This window comes from Thunnus maccoyii, chromosome 2 (assembly GCF_910596095.1).
Source record: "Thunnus maccoyii chromosome 2, fThuMac1.1, whole genome shotgun sequence".
NCBI lineage: Eukaryota > Metazoa > Chordata > Actinopteri > Scombriformes > Scombridae > Thunnus > Thunnus maccoyii.
This window is the reverse complement of record NC_056534.1, coordinates 18,264,130-18,281,927: the sequence shown is the minus strand read 5'-3', so window position 1 is coordinate 18,281,927 and position 17,798 is coordinate 18,264,130. Positions and strand designations below refer to the sequence as shown.

Sequence of the window (17,798 nt, the reverse complement as noted above, 5' to 3'; positions counted from 1 at the left end):
GCTAATTGCATTTTTGTGGAATGATGCTAATAATGGGAAGAAATTAAGATTTATTAGTCTCGATAGTCTCTCACCCACTCTTTGCCTATAACCTTCATCCATTCCCAAAATCTCATTGACAGTGTTATTTTTGTTATTTCTTTATTTTTGTGAGATTTGGAGATTTGTTTGACCAGCCTTGTTTTGACCCTCTACTGACTGTAATACTAGAGAGTTGCACAAATATAAAGGCAAACTGATTTTGGCTAAAAAGGTTTAGCTCTAAAACTGAAACTGCAGCCAACCTACTCCCTGGCTATCTCAGACAGAGTTAAGGTTGTGTTTCCATTTTAACAAACTATCACACCTGCTGACAACTGACAAAAAGAAGAAAATATGTGGGGTCCAATATTGCGGTTAAGTGAGCAGGGAAAGTGGAAAGAGCTTTTGTAAACATTAGTAACTTCTTGAAAGTATGTATGATGTGCTTTTGCATCATTCATCCTGTAACTCAGTCCTGCAAAATACAGAATGCATAACAAATTTGTCCTTCGCAAGATAGTCAAAAACCAGACAGCTTTGTGCAAATAATGAACGTAGATGTCTATCTGCAGTCTGTTTATTAGCTCTAAGCCACAGTCAAAGTCTATCTCTGTTAACCAAATGCCAGAACGGTCAGAACACAATTAGTCAAGGCAGTGGCTGTCTCTGTGGTTGGCTCTTTTGCTTTGTGAAACTGTGAGAGTGTAATCAACATATTGCAGTAGGAACCAGTAACTTTATCACTCGAGTTGGAAAATAGCTTTGATGAAGTTATATTTTCGATTCAAGCCTGCTTTCTTTTTGTTTCTTTTGTATAAATACAGCTGTTGTCAGGGTTTAAATGCTATTTGAACTGTGTATATGTACAGTATATACTGTATATATGGAATATCCATACATCAGACCCTTTTGTATTTATTTTCATCTGTTTTTCCTCCTCTTGGGTATTTATTTTCTGTCACGTATTACTGGACATGATTACAAATGAAAAATAAAAAAGTAAGAATTAATCTGTTTGACTTTCCCCTAAGTCAAGAAAACATTTGAGTAAACTCATGGTGGAACGAGGCTAATAACAGGAAGCAATTGAGATTTATTAGTCTTGATAGAGTCCCCCCTCTCTCTCTCACTCACTCTCTCTCTCTCCCTTGCTATGATTCTCTGCATTGCATCCAGCTCCAGCCTCACGCCACATGAGTGTGCGTGTTACCTTCTTTCTTTAAATACCCCACAATCACAGGACCATTCACAAGGCTGTTTTTATTTGTTTGTTTCTCAGCACGACTTAGATTTTCATTGCTGTCTTCCCCTTGATTCAAATATACAAATATTGATTTAGTTCCATCCTTTTCATTGGTATTTTGTCTTAAAGCAACCAATTTTTGCATCCCAGAAGCATAAGCTTGACCCAAAGGTGAAACGGTGCAAGACATAAAACAATTAAAACAACAGTGACATCTACTGGATGGGGCAGATTTCAAGGCTGCCTTACTATAATTTTACTAAAAAACAAGATTATTGGCTCAACTTTCTCCCATTTTTATTTTGCTTTTCATTTGACATAAACAAACATAACATCAGAAAAAACAAAAGAAGCATGTTCATTTCACATCAGCACTCACTTGGCGATGAAAATTACAGTTAGGTGGGCCAAGTACATGTATGGGTTTTTATTTGAACAAGTGAACATATCAACGGAAAGAAGTTCCGTTGATATGTTCACTTGTTCAGTTATAAATCCAACAGTCATAATAAATACTGTGCAGCACTCTAATTCTTAGCTGGCCCTTTATCTTTACAATGCCTTGTCAAAACAAAATGATAGATGTAGTATCATAATTCATTCTAACACATATTACATTTGAGTAAGTTCATTCTAGCAACAACAGAAATTGCTCTCATGACTCTAATGTCCCTTTGTTAGAGCTTCAAAACATTTGTTTCAGTCACTTACAGTTTTTTTTTTTTTCTTTTTTAAATCAGCTGAATCACAGTCATCACACAGTGTCAGATGGCTAATAAAGACATGGATTGCCTGATATAAACGTAAAGAAAGAGGAGTAATGATAATAAAAATGCCAAAAGTGCATACACAGGTGAACTTTGGGTCACTGAGTGCCAACGCACAGAGCTTCAAAGTGACAGCGGTAAAGTGAAGTCCAAGGAACTGGCTAGTTTTGTGTCCACTTCCGAAAACATTGCTTTAAGATGTTCACAGGAAGTTTCATCTAAATAAACATGATGGTCATGAGGGATTGATATAAAGTGTTCGTCATGTTTATGCTGGGCTCAATCCATCATTCTTAGTCCACGGCTTTGATCAAGCTTTGATTCCAAGATATTCTGTGAACACAAAATTATGCCCTATCAGTCTTTCTTGCATGTTGGTCCAATACGGCTCTTTGAAAATAAATAAAACATTCTCTGGTGCCCCTCTAAATGTCAGTCTCTTTCAGGCCATAACATTCTGCCAGATCATATAACTGATAGCTGCTCTGCTCACAGGCATTGTAAATCCCCATAGAGACTGTGTCGACTATATCAATCCGGCCCACTGCAGGTGTGGTACCTTTTCCTGTACCTCCCTTGATTTTATTTGACAGATTGTTCACTTTCTCTTTGAGCTGGAAGGAGGACTTTTGCAGCGGCGGAAACAGGCTCCATCTCCTGAAACCTAGCGAACGCCCTTTCCCCTTGTGTAACAAAGAGCTGCCATAGGATTCGTGCACAGCATAGCCAGGTTTATATTCTCCTCTCTGATCCCTTGTCATTCCCCTGACAGCTGTCCGCCACCTCTGGTCATAGAAGCGACGCAGGACCCTCTGTCTTTGGTGACACTGGCACCTGAGGAGCCGAGTGAAAGCCCGCTTGAACTCTTTGATGGAGCAGGGGTAAATCATGGGGTTGATGCAGCTGTTGAAGTAGCCCAGCCAAAAGACCACCTTGAATACAGTTTCAGATGGCTTCAGTGACGGGAAGAAGGAACCTGGAAAGAGATAGATCCATCAGGAAGATATGTGAGTAAATGCACAATTAAAGTACAGCATATTGCATTCTATGTTCATTTAAGAATACCTTAAAAAGAAATTTAACAAAAATGTAGGAAAAGTAGAGTTTCTGTTCTAAACATTTTTTTTTAGACATATCAAATTTATGATTATGATTTTTTTCCAGTTGAGAGTTGAGAAATAAATGGTTGACAAATGGTTTCTTTTGTTTCAAGTTTTGCTTTCAATCAGAGAAGTTACCTCATTTTTTATGTACAAAACAATATAGGACCCCATTATTAAAGTGGTTTTGAATCTGCTCCTCTCCTCTGCTCTGCTCTGCTCTCTATGACTCACACACTACACACACAACAATGCAATGTGTGCACAGCTGTATAGATCTTTTTCACAGCAGACATTTTGACTTGTCATAGTGGGAAGAGCACAGATGAAGCTAATTTGGTTAACAGTGGCTCCGTTCCACTCAAGTGTACCAGTAAGCCATGACAGTGTGACAATGAGCCATTAGGTACAATATCAAGACCTTAAACTGAAGCAGCTAAATGGAATTCAGCCATCATTCATTTTATTATTTACATCTGTACTTTTCTTATTGTGACATGTCAAAATGTCCTCTGTGAAAAAGGCCTAGTGTTCTATGTATATATATTTTTCAGCATTTGATAGTATGATATTCATGGCATTGTTTGGCAATGATTTATTTTGCAGCAGTAGCTGTTTGGTTGTGTTTATTAATAGGAACGGAGGAGGTTCTGACATTTTGGTGGACTTTCATTAATGGGATAGATATTTACAGAACAGGCTTCAACCACAAGCCCACAGAACTCTATCATGATGCCTGTGCTTCAGTAGAATAGAGACAGAATATGTGATGATAAGATGTGTTCTTATAGTATATAAATGCTCTCTTAAATAATGTTAATTAATGCATACTTTTCTTATATTGACCAGGCTGCTAACAATGCAAAGGGTATTTAAAAAGATACATTCTCTGAGATTCTAAAAGGAAACTTGTAAGATGGTTGTAATGTTTTATATGAGATGTAGTCAGCACAGATTCAGTTTAACAGTACTTGAGTCATGGACTCATGAATCCTGCCATGGACAACTTTTAAATACCCTCCTCAGGATGATGGAGCATGAAAATTTAGGACAGTGATTGCCTAAAGCCTTTTGAAATCAATACAGGTTTTTTTGTTTTGTAGATTTCTTGCATATACTATTACAGCATGGTGATTAAACATAAATTAAAGCATAAATGTTTGAGTTAAAAAGGTCATTTTTTAATGAAAGCTGCTTCCTGTAGAGCTCACAAACAACCGATCTCCAGCTCCTTTGCTCATTTCTTTATACTTGCAACGTCAATTTTGCGATGACATGCTATGACATGCTGTTTTTCATGGATTGTTGCCTTTTCCTATTGCTTTCTAGTTGTTCTCTTCTCCCTGGGCTTGAATTCAACAAAGAGTTGACCCTGGACACAGTGGAAACATATCACAGGGCTAATGTCAAGTCTGCGGTGCCTGAGCCCAGAAGTCCATTTTCATTTGCGTACAGTGAAATAGCTGAAATGGTCTGTATGTGATTTTCAAAGTACTGGTTTCATACTGTTTTGACATCAGCTACCAACAACATACTGTGCACTGACAACTGCAAACAGGAGGCTTGTGCCATTTACTCACAGACAAAACTGTGGCATGAAAACTTGAGGCAGACCCTTGAAACTTTTCTGTAGCGTGTACTCAGTGTTAAGCATACTTTGATTCCCTTTTTGTTGAAATGATCATCTGTAAACCAGTTCTGACTCAACATGGTTAAAGATTAAATAAAGTGATTAAAGGAAGTGATGGTCTCCAATGATTCTTCTCACTGACATGACATCACCTTAATTGCTGACAGAAAGTGATTCACCGTCTGATGCACTACCACAACACCATGATGTCAGGTTATATTTTTAGTTTTTTATTTTGTTTAGTTGTATTGCTGTTGAGATAACACTGTCTTTTAAGTCTAGTGCCCAGAAGATATTTGCAATTTTAAATCCTTTCTGAGGATGTGATTTTTTAAAAGTTCACACTGACTCATATCCTTGTACAAATCATAAAGCCGAACAGCAAATGAATGCCTCACTTTGAAGTCAGTCAAGGCATCTGGGGACTTGTGCAATTTCTCCAACAAACTTTTATGACGGCTCTTTTGTGTGAGCAGACACAACCTTGATCAGTCCTCAGGTACAGAGCTTAGGGAATTATCTTTTTGACATTTAGTATTCCTTGTGAAGGCGAACATTTGATGCCAGGGCTTTTAAAACTCAGTCTCAACATATGGCCACCAAGGACCATGTTGTAGTCTAGTGAATACACCCATAACCACTGGTGTTCAAACCATAGTGGCCAAATGCATAATAATGCATAAACCAACCACAAATACTTACTAACAGCAATTGTAACTGCAAGTATTACAGTAGATTTTCTCAAAAACAAGGAAGGGAAACTTGAGTACTTTAGTTGATGAACAACTATAATGCACACAAATGAAAATAATAAATTGTATGAGCTGAAGGCCAAATGAAACAATTTCAATCAATGAAAGCATAGGCATAGTGATCAAGTATAATTGAAGTAATAAAAAACTTAATTATACTATTAATCTCAATGCATGAACTGTTGTTATGATGACAGAAGGTCTCTAATTACACATTCAGTGCACAGCCAGATCATCCTCATAAGAGCAAGTGCATCGTTTCAATGTTCTTGTATATTTTTGAAAATTTATACAGAGGTCAAGTATGTAGATGGTATTATTATTATTTGAACAGTCACAATGTACAGTTTTACTGGTTGGATTTATGGTAGCAATGTTATACTATCATGCATGTTATTACTAATTACAGTTAAAAAACTATTCATACTAAAAAGCTCATTCTAAACTCCCTGTGCAATCTGGTTGTACTTTGTGTTTTATTCATGACTGGGAGGCAGAATGCATTCGAAGTAAATCCAAAAAGCAATTTCTCTTTATTCCATCAGTTTCTGGCAATAAAAAAAAACAGTATTCATGAATCCGGTGCACTAATATACGCAAATGGTGTGTTAGGGCACTCTCACTTGACTTTCAGATGAGTCAGACTGCTCTGTCTAAATTTGCATCATCACAGAGAAAGGGCCTCGTTGGTATAAGAGGTGCTAAAAAGTGCATGTCTGCCTCTCAGCAAAAGGTTACTCATTAATGATGTGTCCCTACAACGTACCAACGTCATCAATCCATCCAACTGACCAAGTATGGATGAGCAGCCACATAAATTGTGGGTTGCGAGAGCTCCACGTGTATCAATCATCCAGAAAACCCCCATTGGAATGAATTGTTACAAACAACAATGTGAAACTTTACTATTCCCTGTGGGGACCACTTCCTCCAGGGAGGTCAAAGTTTGGGGTCAAATTGCAGAACAGCATGTGTTAAACTTCTGGAGGGATTCAAGAGGACAGATGGTTTCCAGCAAGGAGCTTAAATTCCTAAAAATACAATCGATCATTTAAATTACATCTATAAGATACTATACAGACACTACAAGTTAGTTTAGATGATAAAGGTGTTCAAGATAGTCTGACTTTCTTTATCATGCAAGGCCTCTTAATTAGTGGCCTCTACCATCTATAAGGAATCAAACATTTAAAAGAAACTACTCAAGATATTGTTAGATTTTTTTCTCTCAGCTAAATCTTCCATTTGGCAGAGTTCTTCTTTCTGTCATCTTTTGAATAGTTTTTCTTTTAAATTGATTTTCAGTATAGTGCCACAGTGAGAGTCATGAAACCTCTTTACGATATAAGATAACGTTTCACAAAGGCAGGCAGTCTCATGTGAGCAAAGATTTAATATATGATAGTGTTAATGAAAATAGTATAATATAAAAATGTGTTATAATCAGCTCAAAAAGTCATGTTTCAAGTTACCTTTGCTGTCTCCTTATTTGCCCCTGATCCTTATTCTGTGACTAAGACTTCCTGGTACAAATAAACTTGCCCTTTTCACTTCCACTGACTGAATGAATAAAGTGATTAGCAGCACACGTTCAATATCTTTCACCTTCTCTCTCCCTGCAGGATTTTTTTTCACTAATCATTCAATTCTATAAATTTGGATGTAAAGCAGGAACGAGAGTACTGAGAGTGCTGTATCTGATAAAATATCGGCCATTCGTTCATAATGGCTTTTACAATCAATTACATGAAATATATGCCAATGAAAATCCATGAGCACCCCTGTAAATGTGTGTGTGTGTGTGTGTGTGTGTGTGTGTGTGTGTGTGTGTATGTGTGTGTTAATACTATTACTTTCTGTAAGTACAGTCTAAATATATTTTGCATTTGTCAGTTTGATTTATGTATAGCCATAATGACTTGCATTGGTCATCCCCACTGAGGCGCCCTTTCAACCATCTGCAGTGATTAGCGAATGACTGTTTTTCTTTATTCATGCTCCACCCTTCCTCCTATATCATCCTTTCAATACTGGGTCCAATATCAGAGGTAGTCTCAACATGAACGCCTATATTTTTCTACTCCTCAATGCAAATCCTTTTGTATTTTCAAGACTTTCAGGTGGCATTTAATGTAATCATTTTGCAGTGACCTTTCACTGCAAAGACTGCAGACCTTTAACAAAACACTAACCTAACAAAAACAAGGTCTTTGTATCATTATTTTACATTACTATGTGGCACTCCCACTAAAACAGGTAGACTACGGGAACTGTTGGGCAGCTGTGACGTGTGTAGGGTGCTGGGAACATTTAGTTTTAGCGTGCACATTACTGAAGAATGTCAGTCTATTATTGCTGCTCTTTTATAAATGGGATATAAACCATCTGATAAAATTGGCTCGCAGAAAATTATAGGCATGAAAACAATCAACATTAATAATCACGTTGCTATTGCAGACCTTTTCTGATCAAAACTGTTTTTAATAACGAGATAACAATCTTAGTTTTTATACATGCCAAATATGCATTTAATTCCCCAAATAAACAGCGAGTGAAGTTTTCTGATGTGCCTTTAATCTTACTGTAGCCCACAGGTTTTCTTGAACTTGTTGGTTAAATACTGGTGCCAGGGTTGCACTGTTAACCTACGCGGGTCTGTTGTAATTATCAGGATTATTTATTTATCAGATCTGAGAAAATTCAATTCACTCCCAATGACGCGATTGCGTTAATTATCACATTCAATCTAAACATATCTCATATTACTGCCAACGATTTACATCAACATCATTATCAGCTGGGGTGCTGAGAATTACAAATTCAAATAGGCAACAGAACTTGCAGGTAATCAATGTGTTAGACTTTTTTTTAAAATTACCCTTTTAACATGCCCTCGATATCTACTAATTCTGATATAGAGTTACATGTCATTCATAAAACATGACTATCTGTGCACTTTTGTTACTTTGCACAAGACGCACGAGAGCGCATTTTACGCACACACTGAACAGAAATATAAAGTTATAAGACCTACCCATGGGCAGAAGGAAGAAAAAGGGCAGCCAACACAGGATGAACATCCCCACGACGATGGCGAGGGTTTTAGCAGCTTTTTTCTCCCTGGAGAACTTCATCAGCCGCACAGAGAGAGAACTTCGAAACGGGTGGTTTTTGTTGCTCTTTGAGCTGGTCGGACGCGCGTCCTCCAGCACGCTGCGACAGTGTATCCGAAGGACCACTTCCATCGACTTATTTCTCTCTCGTTTGACGCCCGCTTCTAAACTCTTAGTAGTCCTGCGGGCCACCACATAGACCCTAAAATACATGATGAGAATGACCATAAGCGGGAGGTAGAAAGAGAAGAGCGAGGAGAAGAGCGCGTATCCCGGCTCCTCTGTGATCCTGCAGATGCTCTCGTCGACAGGCGGCGGTTCCTTCCATCCCAGGAGCGGTCCGACAGAGATAACCGTGGATGACACCCAAACTAAGATTAAAATAGCCACTGCCTTCCTCTCTGTCATTATACTGGGGTATTTGAGGCAGTATTTCACCCCTATGTATCGGTCGATGGAGATGATGCAGAGGCTGAGGATGGATGCGGTGCAGCAAAGCACATCCACCGCTGCCCAGATGTTACAGAAAACACGGCCAAACACCCAGCATCCCAGCACCTCCAAAGACGCGGAGAAAGGCAGCACAATAATGCTCAACAGCAGGTCTGCCATGGCTAAATTGACAATAAAGAAGTTTGTCACAGTCTGCAAATGTTTATTACACAGCACAGACAGGATGACCAAAATATTCCCAACAATTGCCACCAAAATAAAAACGGAGAGAAATATCCCAACCCCGATAACCTGTGAGTCCAGTGTGAAGTTCCTGCACGTCGTGATGCTGTCGTTCGGAAATATATGGTCCAAAACAGATCCATTGAAAGCTTCAGTGAAATAGATCCCATAGTTGCTTTCGTTCCTCAAGTTAGAGTCTGTCATTTTGAAACGCCATAAAGAGAACTTTAGAGAAAGTTTGCTGTGGAAAGCAGTGTGTTGGGCATTGTTTTCAGTCTCATTTGCGTTCTCCTTCCACCAAGACAATCAAGCGGCCGTCCTCGCAGTCAAAATTTATCACGCAAAATTTACCAAGCGAAGAATACTATTTGAAAAATAGAAATAAAATAATAGCCCCTGTAGATAGAGGGAAATACATGCATGATTAGGTCATTTTTTCTGGCAACAGAGGTATTCAACGCACTAAATAGTGTTGTTGTTAGGTTCTGGAGGATGTAAAAGTAAATCAAATAGCCTAAATTTGGCTTCATCCTTCCCTGCGCTCGTTTTCCACTGGTGGCATCCTTTGTAACAACTCCCTGATCACAGAGTAAGAGCTGGTACAGCAGGTCTGAACCTACAGCTCCACCCACACGTCATATATTTACTGTTGTGTTCACAGTCTCCACAAGAGAGCGTCACTTTAAATCTGGTGACCAATTCCTTATGACACACTAATTGAAAATGTTCAGCCACTTTTCACATGTGACATGTTTTCATTGATAGGTGTCAAATGCCACACCTGTTTGTATTTATGTGTTTAGTAATGTGTAAAGGTGTTATAAAACCTTGGGTCTTGATAGAAAAATTAGGTTTTAACAAAAGAGAGAAAACAAGTTGGAACAATCTCTTTTTTTCTCTGCATAGATAAGACAAAGCAGCATCAGTCATGTCATCTAAATTGCCACGGGGCACCAACAGGACAACTCTGACCACCAGAGTGAAAAATGAGTGCCTTAAGGCAAAGCTGTGAAGTTTCCCAGTGACACTGCAGCTGACATCCCCAGGCCTGGTGTGCATAGCTTAAGTAGAAGGACAGGCCTGTACAAACCACCAGGGAGCCTGGAGGAGATGAAAGGTCAAGATGCAGAGTCACAGAGGAGACAAACAAGCCCTGCATGGGAAAACATTAGCCTTAGAAGCATAATCACCACTTTGACTGGTGTGATGAGACAATGTGATGTGACATATTACATATTACATATTACATATTACTATATGATTTATTCCAAAAATAAAATGGTAAAAAGTAGTCAAAGATACTCATGTTGGCCTAATAATAAGTGAATGCAATTCTAGATTTTAGAGAAGACTCTAGTTTCTGCTGATGTTGAACCTCTGTTGTATTACGCTGATTGTTCCCTGCTGATTCTAGTTTGCACATCATCTCTTACTGTTTAATTTAAAACAAATGTATTTAATTACCTGAGCCTGAGTGTACACACAGTTGTTCCCTGCAAATTCACCTATAAAATATTCTACTTGCAACTTCAGTTTCTATAGTAATAAGCATCACTGATGGATAACCACTCCCGAGGGATATTTTGATTGCTTTTTACTTTGATGAAATTTCACTGGTTTGCACATCATTGCATAAAACAGCTATGCATCCAAAGGTCTATGATTACAATTAAGAGTGTCACAAAAGTTAAAGTCATTTGTTGGGCTCTATCAATATTTTCTTATTAGTTTTAAAATAAACTTTTTAGAGATAAAGTTAGAGATAAAGTTTTTAGATATGCTGGAGATACATGCTGGAGGGTGAATGTTCAGGCATTTCAAAATGTATTATAGCCTAATCTTGATTACACACCAGAAAACAAAGTCACTTTATTGACAAAATATATCTTTGGTCCATGCACTCTTGAATGACACATTCAAACCAACCACTGCGCTAGTTTGGCTAAAAAAGCACACAAGATATATTAGCCAACTAGGTCTAATATGTGTTCTAGCTGTGGACAGCGGCACTTCTGTTTCTAGTCACGGCGGGTCTCTCAGCTGTCAGAGCACATCCTCATTATTGGATTTATAAAAAAGCTACAATCTCATCCAGCACACCTGCTTCTCCTTAAGAGAGAGCTAAATCTGCAGTCATGCAGAGCCAACTTTAGACCACACCGTACAGGATAGATGGTTTGATGGCATAGAATATGGGCCTGTCAGAAATATGTTTCAGATAATGATGTACAATATCAGATGAATTCTAGTCAGCAAAGGCTAAAGATAATATTCTTATATCCACTGATTAATCTACTTCTGACTCATTATCTTCTGAATTTATAACTTCAGCTTCTTGTAATGAAACAATGAATTAGAATTGAGTTGTGGCTTTCAGAGCACATATGTATTGAGTGAACTGTGAAGGACTCATAACCTAGTCCCACTTTCAGTGTAGTTCATTAGGACAATGATACTAAACAAGCAGCCAAAACAGCCAAGATATTTTTAAGACCAAACAGAGGAATGTTCTTGACTGGAAGTCAAGTTAGTCAATCTGACCATAATAGAAGTGAGCAGGTGTTTCACTCCCTCAAGACCAGACTGGAGACAAAAAGCCCCCATAACATACAGGAAGTGTGTGTTTGTGTGTGTGTGTGTGTGTGTGGCTGGTGTACAAGTTTGTCAAAGAATCAATTTTTCCAACACACTTTGGCCCTCTAAAATTAAACTATTAATCTGACATGGATGTACTTTACAACATTCAAATTAAACATTTAAGTCAGCACTTTAACCCCATAATCATTGTTTAATTTCAAATTCATTGTGCTGAGAATCTAGCAGAGTGAATGTGACTTACTGACTGACTGCCACTCACATTGTGAAATGCTCATGAGTTGCAAACGCAGTCTATCTTACCAGAGGGCGAGGCTTTCCTAGTCCTGTCTAAGTTAATTCCCATTAGAGGATTATTTGTAATGTTTCCTGTGTGTTACTTATCATGATGATACATATTCCTTGATGCTATACTGTACTGCTGCAGCAAGGAGCAGCAAAGAGCATTCCCACCATACCACACTACACCACATCACACTACACCGCACAGCTAAACTTTTCCGTTATCTCCATTTATGAGTAATCTCGAATGAAATGTGTGTGTCGTACACAACCTTCTCTTCAGCTGCACTCCACTCAACCCAGAGGCTTATGACCTATGAAAATGCCTGGTATTTCCTGTGATAGTGTACTGTATACGTACAGTTGAAAAAACGCTCTCAGCCTTCTTGCCTGTATCTGTCTGAATAAGCTATTTCATCCTAAGTCATTTGTCAGAAGTCTGTCATCAATATGTTTATGTTAAGAGAGAAAAATCTTTTGAGGGGGTTATTTTTTACTGTGTGTGTGATTTTAAATGAGCTGATCTTGCAAGCTGACAGTGGTCAGGAGAAGGAGGGGCATTCTGTTGCCCACCCATATTTTGGGTCCTATTTGTTATGGTGCTAACCCAGAATTTGCACACAAACACACACAAAAACAAACACATTCTTTCTCTCTCTCTCTCTCTCTCTCTCCCCTCAGAGTCTCAATATGGTAATCTGCCCTAGACTCTGACTATGTGCCATCTTATCAGTCCACAGCAGAGCGTTGGGATTCAGTCAACCACAAGTCATGTTGTACTCTGATATTACTTCATACATGACTGTTCAAAGGCTCAAATGTTTGTAAAGGTCAAATGATCAGAAGTTTCTCATACTGCTTCTTGGTTTGCCTCATTTTGTAGCCAGGGATAAAACTGGGCAGTATAGCGTTCATGTGTTTGATTCCAAGCTAACACAATTCACATTCACAATGTTTTAAAGATTAATTGTGCTGCATTTTGGTGTTATTTCTGTTCTGCGGGATCCTTATATGCCACAAGCAAAAGCACCTTTTGGAAGGCTGTAAATTGGAGCCACTTTGCTTCAAAGTCAAACAAAGATGTGTTCTTTTCACTCAAATTTCACTGTAAAGCAGCGTCAGCACCATCAACTCTCATCCTATTTGCATTCAAAAGTGATTTACAGCTTGTATCTGTCCTGTGCCCCCAAGAGCACTCTCATCAGACAGGGAAATTTAGTTGCATTCTCTGCTTTATTTTAACAGTGTGGGGATGGATACATTAATCACACTTTACCCATGCTTAATTAATGCCATTACAGAAAAACATCTATCTCTAGGTAGAGAAGGGGGGAAACAAGAGTGTCATCAGGGGCACATTACATAATTACCACCTTTTATAATAAAAATGCAGTCAATCCTGGCTTTTACAGTATAGAAACTTTAACAACATTAGAACTTTTATCATAGCTGGTGAGTTCTTTGATATTTATTTTAATGATGGGAACTCTAAACCCTGTTTATTTGATCAGGAGATTTTAGTTTATTGTTGTGAAGTTTATAAAATTCTATCCATCAAGCACAATTCTGGACGCTTTTGGTGATTTCATACAGTTATTCACATCAGTCTTTTGACGTGCAGGCAAGCTACTGTAGGTAAAGGATAAGGATATTTGCTCTGAGCTCTTGATTCAAGATGTGAACACTGAAAACAGTGTCAAATAAGGACTCTGCTGTTATGGCAGCAGTGGAATGCGAATCATATTATGATTGTCAGTTTGGATTGGCATGTTATGAGAATACGCTGTTTGTCTAAGAGTCCTAGAGGCCATGGTGCTGGACCTGACATAGACCAGAGTACCAGCACACACACAGGGAAGAATCTGAATCACTTACAATGATATGCTATAAGAATTAGCAGTGAACTTACACTGTTTCAGATACTCTCCCGAAAGTCATGTTAAAGGTCATTTTCTGGCCAAATCTGGGGATGTGTTATGATCTTAGGTAACATGGTAAAATACAGGCTGCAAATATATGAAAGGTGTATATTTAAAATTACCTTTCAGTAATGACAGCATCAAGGCAAATGCTGATTGCTGATTGTTTTTGGAACAATTCTGATTATTCCAATTCACATATTTTCGGAAATAAAAGATATACACTCAGGCTCAGAATATAAATACACATGATATTGCTATCATTTATTGCACAATGTCTTAACAACACACTATGAAATAAACTGCACATTGTATATAAAAGATGACATATATAAAAACACACTCTACGTAGTATTCGATATTGAGATTATCTATGGGCATAAACTTCCAACAATCTGCTGAATAATATACTATAAATAATATGCTGAACATGAACAAACTTGCATACAGACATTGTTGTTCACAGACACAAAGCACATCAATACTAAATGATGCAAACTTTTGTTTTGACTTTTGATCTGACATGTTTCACTGCTGCACCTAAGGGGGCAGGTAGCAGTGCTTTCTCCAAATGTGGTCATAGACACAGCTGTGTCTATGCAGCCACATGGAGCAGAAGATTAATGACACGCATGTAAAAGAAACAAAGCATCTCTCCTGAAATCATGTTTGGTCCAACTCTGCAGGCAGTCTATTGTTGCTCACACAGTAGATTGAGGAACTCCAGAAAGCCAGTACCTGGTGGAAGTCTGCCCCTCATAGACGGTCCAAGGTTGGATTGTGAGCGTGCCATGATGTTTCTTCTCAGCTTGGCTCGCTCAAAAGCAGGATTAATGTCGGCAAATAAAATCATAAGGCAGCTGTGGATCAGCAGAGATTTGTGAAGTGTATGGCTCCTGTTGAAATGTCCTTAAGCCAGACACTGAACCCCAAATTTCTCCCGACTAGCACACCAGCACCTTCCATGGCAACCATCAGTGTGTGTGGGGGTGGGGGGAAGTTAGGGGCTTTGTTAAACTCTTTGTCCTACTCGTATTGAAAGGCACTATATAAATGCAGCACCATTCTACTTGTAGCTACTACTTTACCACTGGCAGATGCCACAGGTGCGTGCAGTAGATCACAGGTAATTACCGTCTGCCATGATACACACACATATAAACTCACACACACACACACACACACACACACACACACACACACACACACACACACACTCCTACTATCACAAGTGGTTTTCCCCCTAGAGAGCAGATTTGGGTCTGGCCAGTCAGAGATACACAGGTAGGACACCATCTGTTTACTGAAAACTGGCCATGTAACACAAATCTACCAGCCCAAACAATACAGAAAGAGGTAGTGACGCGAAAATGGCAAAGTAACAACAGAAAATTACATCACCAGCCTAACAACTTGCTGTCATAAGCAGTTAACACAAGCCCCCAGAGCCTTTTGTTGTGTTGGTTTTTAAGGAAGAAAAATTGGGTGGTAAAATAGTGCTGTAGGCACTGTTTGACAGATAGTCATTTGAAATGTTGATTTATGTTCTCTTGTTAAGGTTGATTTTGGCATCTTGTTGACAGCATGGTGCACCAACAGCAATGTGAATTCCTTTTGCATTTTAATGTTTTCTCCAGTTTGTAAAAATTGATACAGTTTTCCTATTGCACAAATGCATGCCCATGTTTGAGATGGACAAGACATATACATCTATATTTTCTACTAGAGTTTTTAATAAGCACCCCAGAGTATTGCAAATTAGGAGAGACTATATAAAACAATTCTATTTCGAGGTCACAATAACACTGGGTGATCTGAAATTCATATTGATTTAAAATGTCTGATATTCCAAGTAAACTCCAGAATTGGAAACTTTCTTAGTGCCTTCCTAAACTGTTACAAATCACTATTGCAAAATAAATAAGGTTTGGTTTAAGAGGACATAACATGCACATTCCCAGGTCTGTATTTTTATTCTGGGGCTTGACTGGAATATCTTTGCATGATTTACAATTCAAAAAAGTCCTTATTTATCTTATACTGGCCCTTTATGAAGCCCCTCAGTTCAGCCTCTGTCTGAATGGGGCTGTTTTAGCTCCTGTCTCTTTATAGCCCCGCTAAGGAGGGGGAAGGAGCCCACTGTGTTCTGATTGGCCAGCTACTGGAAGCTGCCCCTTTCGGCGGCTCGGAAGGCTGCATAAACAAACAGTAGTAGTTACATTTAGCTTCTTTATCCCAATCTTTACTCGAAAGATAAACTTTTCAAACACATCCGGACCTAATCTGATCTGAAATATGCAAATGGACAGCATGAACAACTCATGGAACAACCTTAGCAACAAAGGCTAAAGAACGAACAGCTGTTTGTGGGCATGCACAAATGATCTGACGTCAGTTCGATGGGGAAGTAAAGGTAACTTTGCAAATGGAATGTTCAGAGCAGGTTGAAGCCCTGGCTTTGACTTGTATTTATAGATGTTTGACCTCCCTGTGTGCACTTGCTTTGTTCCTTATGGGCAAGAGTCACAATTCCTGAAGGCAACAGAAGGCATTGTAACTTTAAGGTAAAAAAATTGGGCATTTTAGGCATTTTCTGATAACTGATGCTATCATTTTTCTTGGGAGGACAGTCTCCATCAGAGACATGACGTAACTCTCTTTTGGACATTTAACCTGATTATAATGCAAACCTGATTTTTTTCTGCTCACCGGCTTCTACTATAAAAATTGAACCAGCTTTGTGGATTTCTGTCTCCTCAGATACCAAGGTACCAAGGTCTGAGATTTTCCATCTAGATTAGACCGCTGCCAGCTTCACAGGTGAAATAGTCCTTGAATTTTTGGTATTTGGAGGCATGCAGGGAATCTGTAGACTCTGTATGACACAGTTCAGGGAATATGCTGGTGATTCAGTGCAGTCGGAAACTTTTATCAAAACAGGGAGCCTAGGTAATAAATAATTGTAATGGCCCCCATCAAGCATTTGGTGCACAAACAGTACATTAATTCTAATGTGGTATCATGTAGTTGTAAGCATGCAGTAGTGTCTTTGAAGAGTTTATCGAAGTAGTAAATTTAAAAACTTAATTCCAAGACCCATTTGAGGAATTTTTATAGACATGCTTTATGACTTTAAGTGCACTGGTAAGAAATAGTAATTTACTGACATTTTTACTGTGTATGCCTTCGCAAAGCATAGGTATTTAAAATCTCCTTTTAAAAGACCAGTGTGTAGGATTTAGAGGGAATTTATTGGCAGAAATGGAATATAATATTCACAATTATATTTTCATTAGGGAGTGGGTCATCTTCCACAGAAGCCGCCAAGTTGCACCGCCATGTTTCTAGAGTAGCTCAGAATGGACAAATGAAACACTGACTCTAGAGAAAGTCTTTCGCATTTTTTCGCAAGTTGCGCGGCCATCGTAGGTTCTCCTACATGTTTGGAAGGCAACCTCACTGCTAGATGCCACTGAATCCTTCACATTGGTCCTTTAAGCAATGTGATTCTTTAAATGAAGTGCATTTAGTTACATAATAAATTAACTCCTGTCATGGAACAACCATGTCAAACTGCATACAGAATTTGCTGTATGTAAGTCTGCACTGTACATACACCAAACAGTCATGGACATAATTTTATAACATTTTATTATATTATGTCTGACGAATAAAAATTAAACAGCTACAGTTATAGGGCA

General features: G+C 38.5%; 1 protein-coding gene across 1 annotated transcript; it reads right to left on the bottom strand.

The window, feature by feature from the left end:
- Nucleotides 1-1,752: 1,752 nt before the first annotated feature.
- Nucleotides 1,753-9,868, bottom strand: adra1d (adrenoceptor alpha 1D). The gene is made up of 2 exons (XM_042391076.1): nucleotides 8,548-9,868; nucleotides 1,753-3,007 (listed from the first exon to the last, which is right to left on the bottom strand). Exons 1-2 carry the CDS (start codon nucleotides 9,503-9,505, stop codon nucleotides 2,457-2,459), a joined length of 1,509 nt encoding a protein of 502 aa, XP_042247010.1. The 5' UTR covers nucleotides 9,506-9,868; the 3' UTR covers nucleotides 1,753-2,456.
- Nucleotides 9,869-17,798: the final 7,930 nt, after the last annotated feature.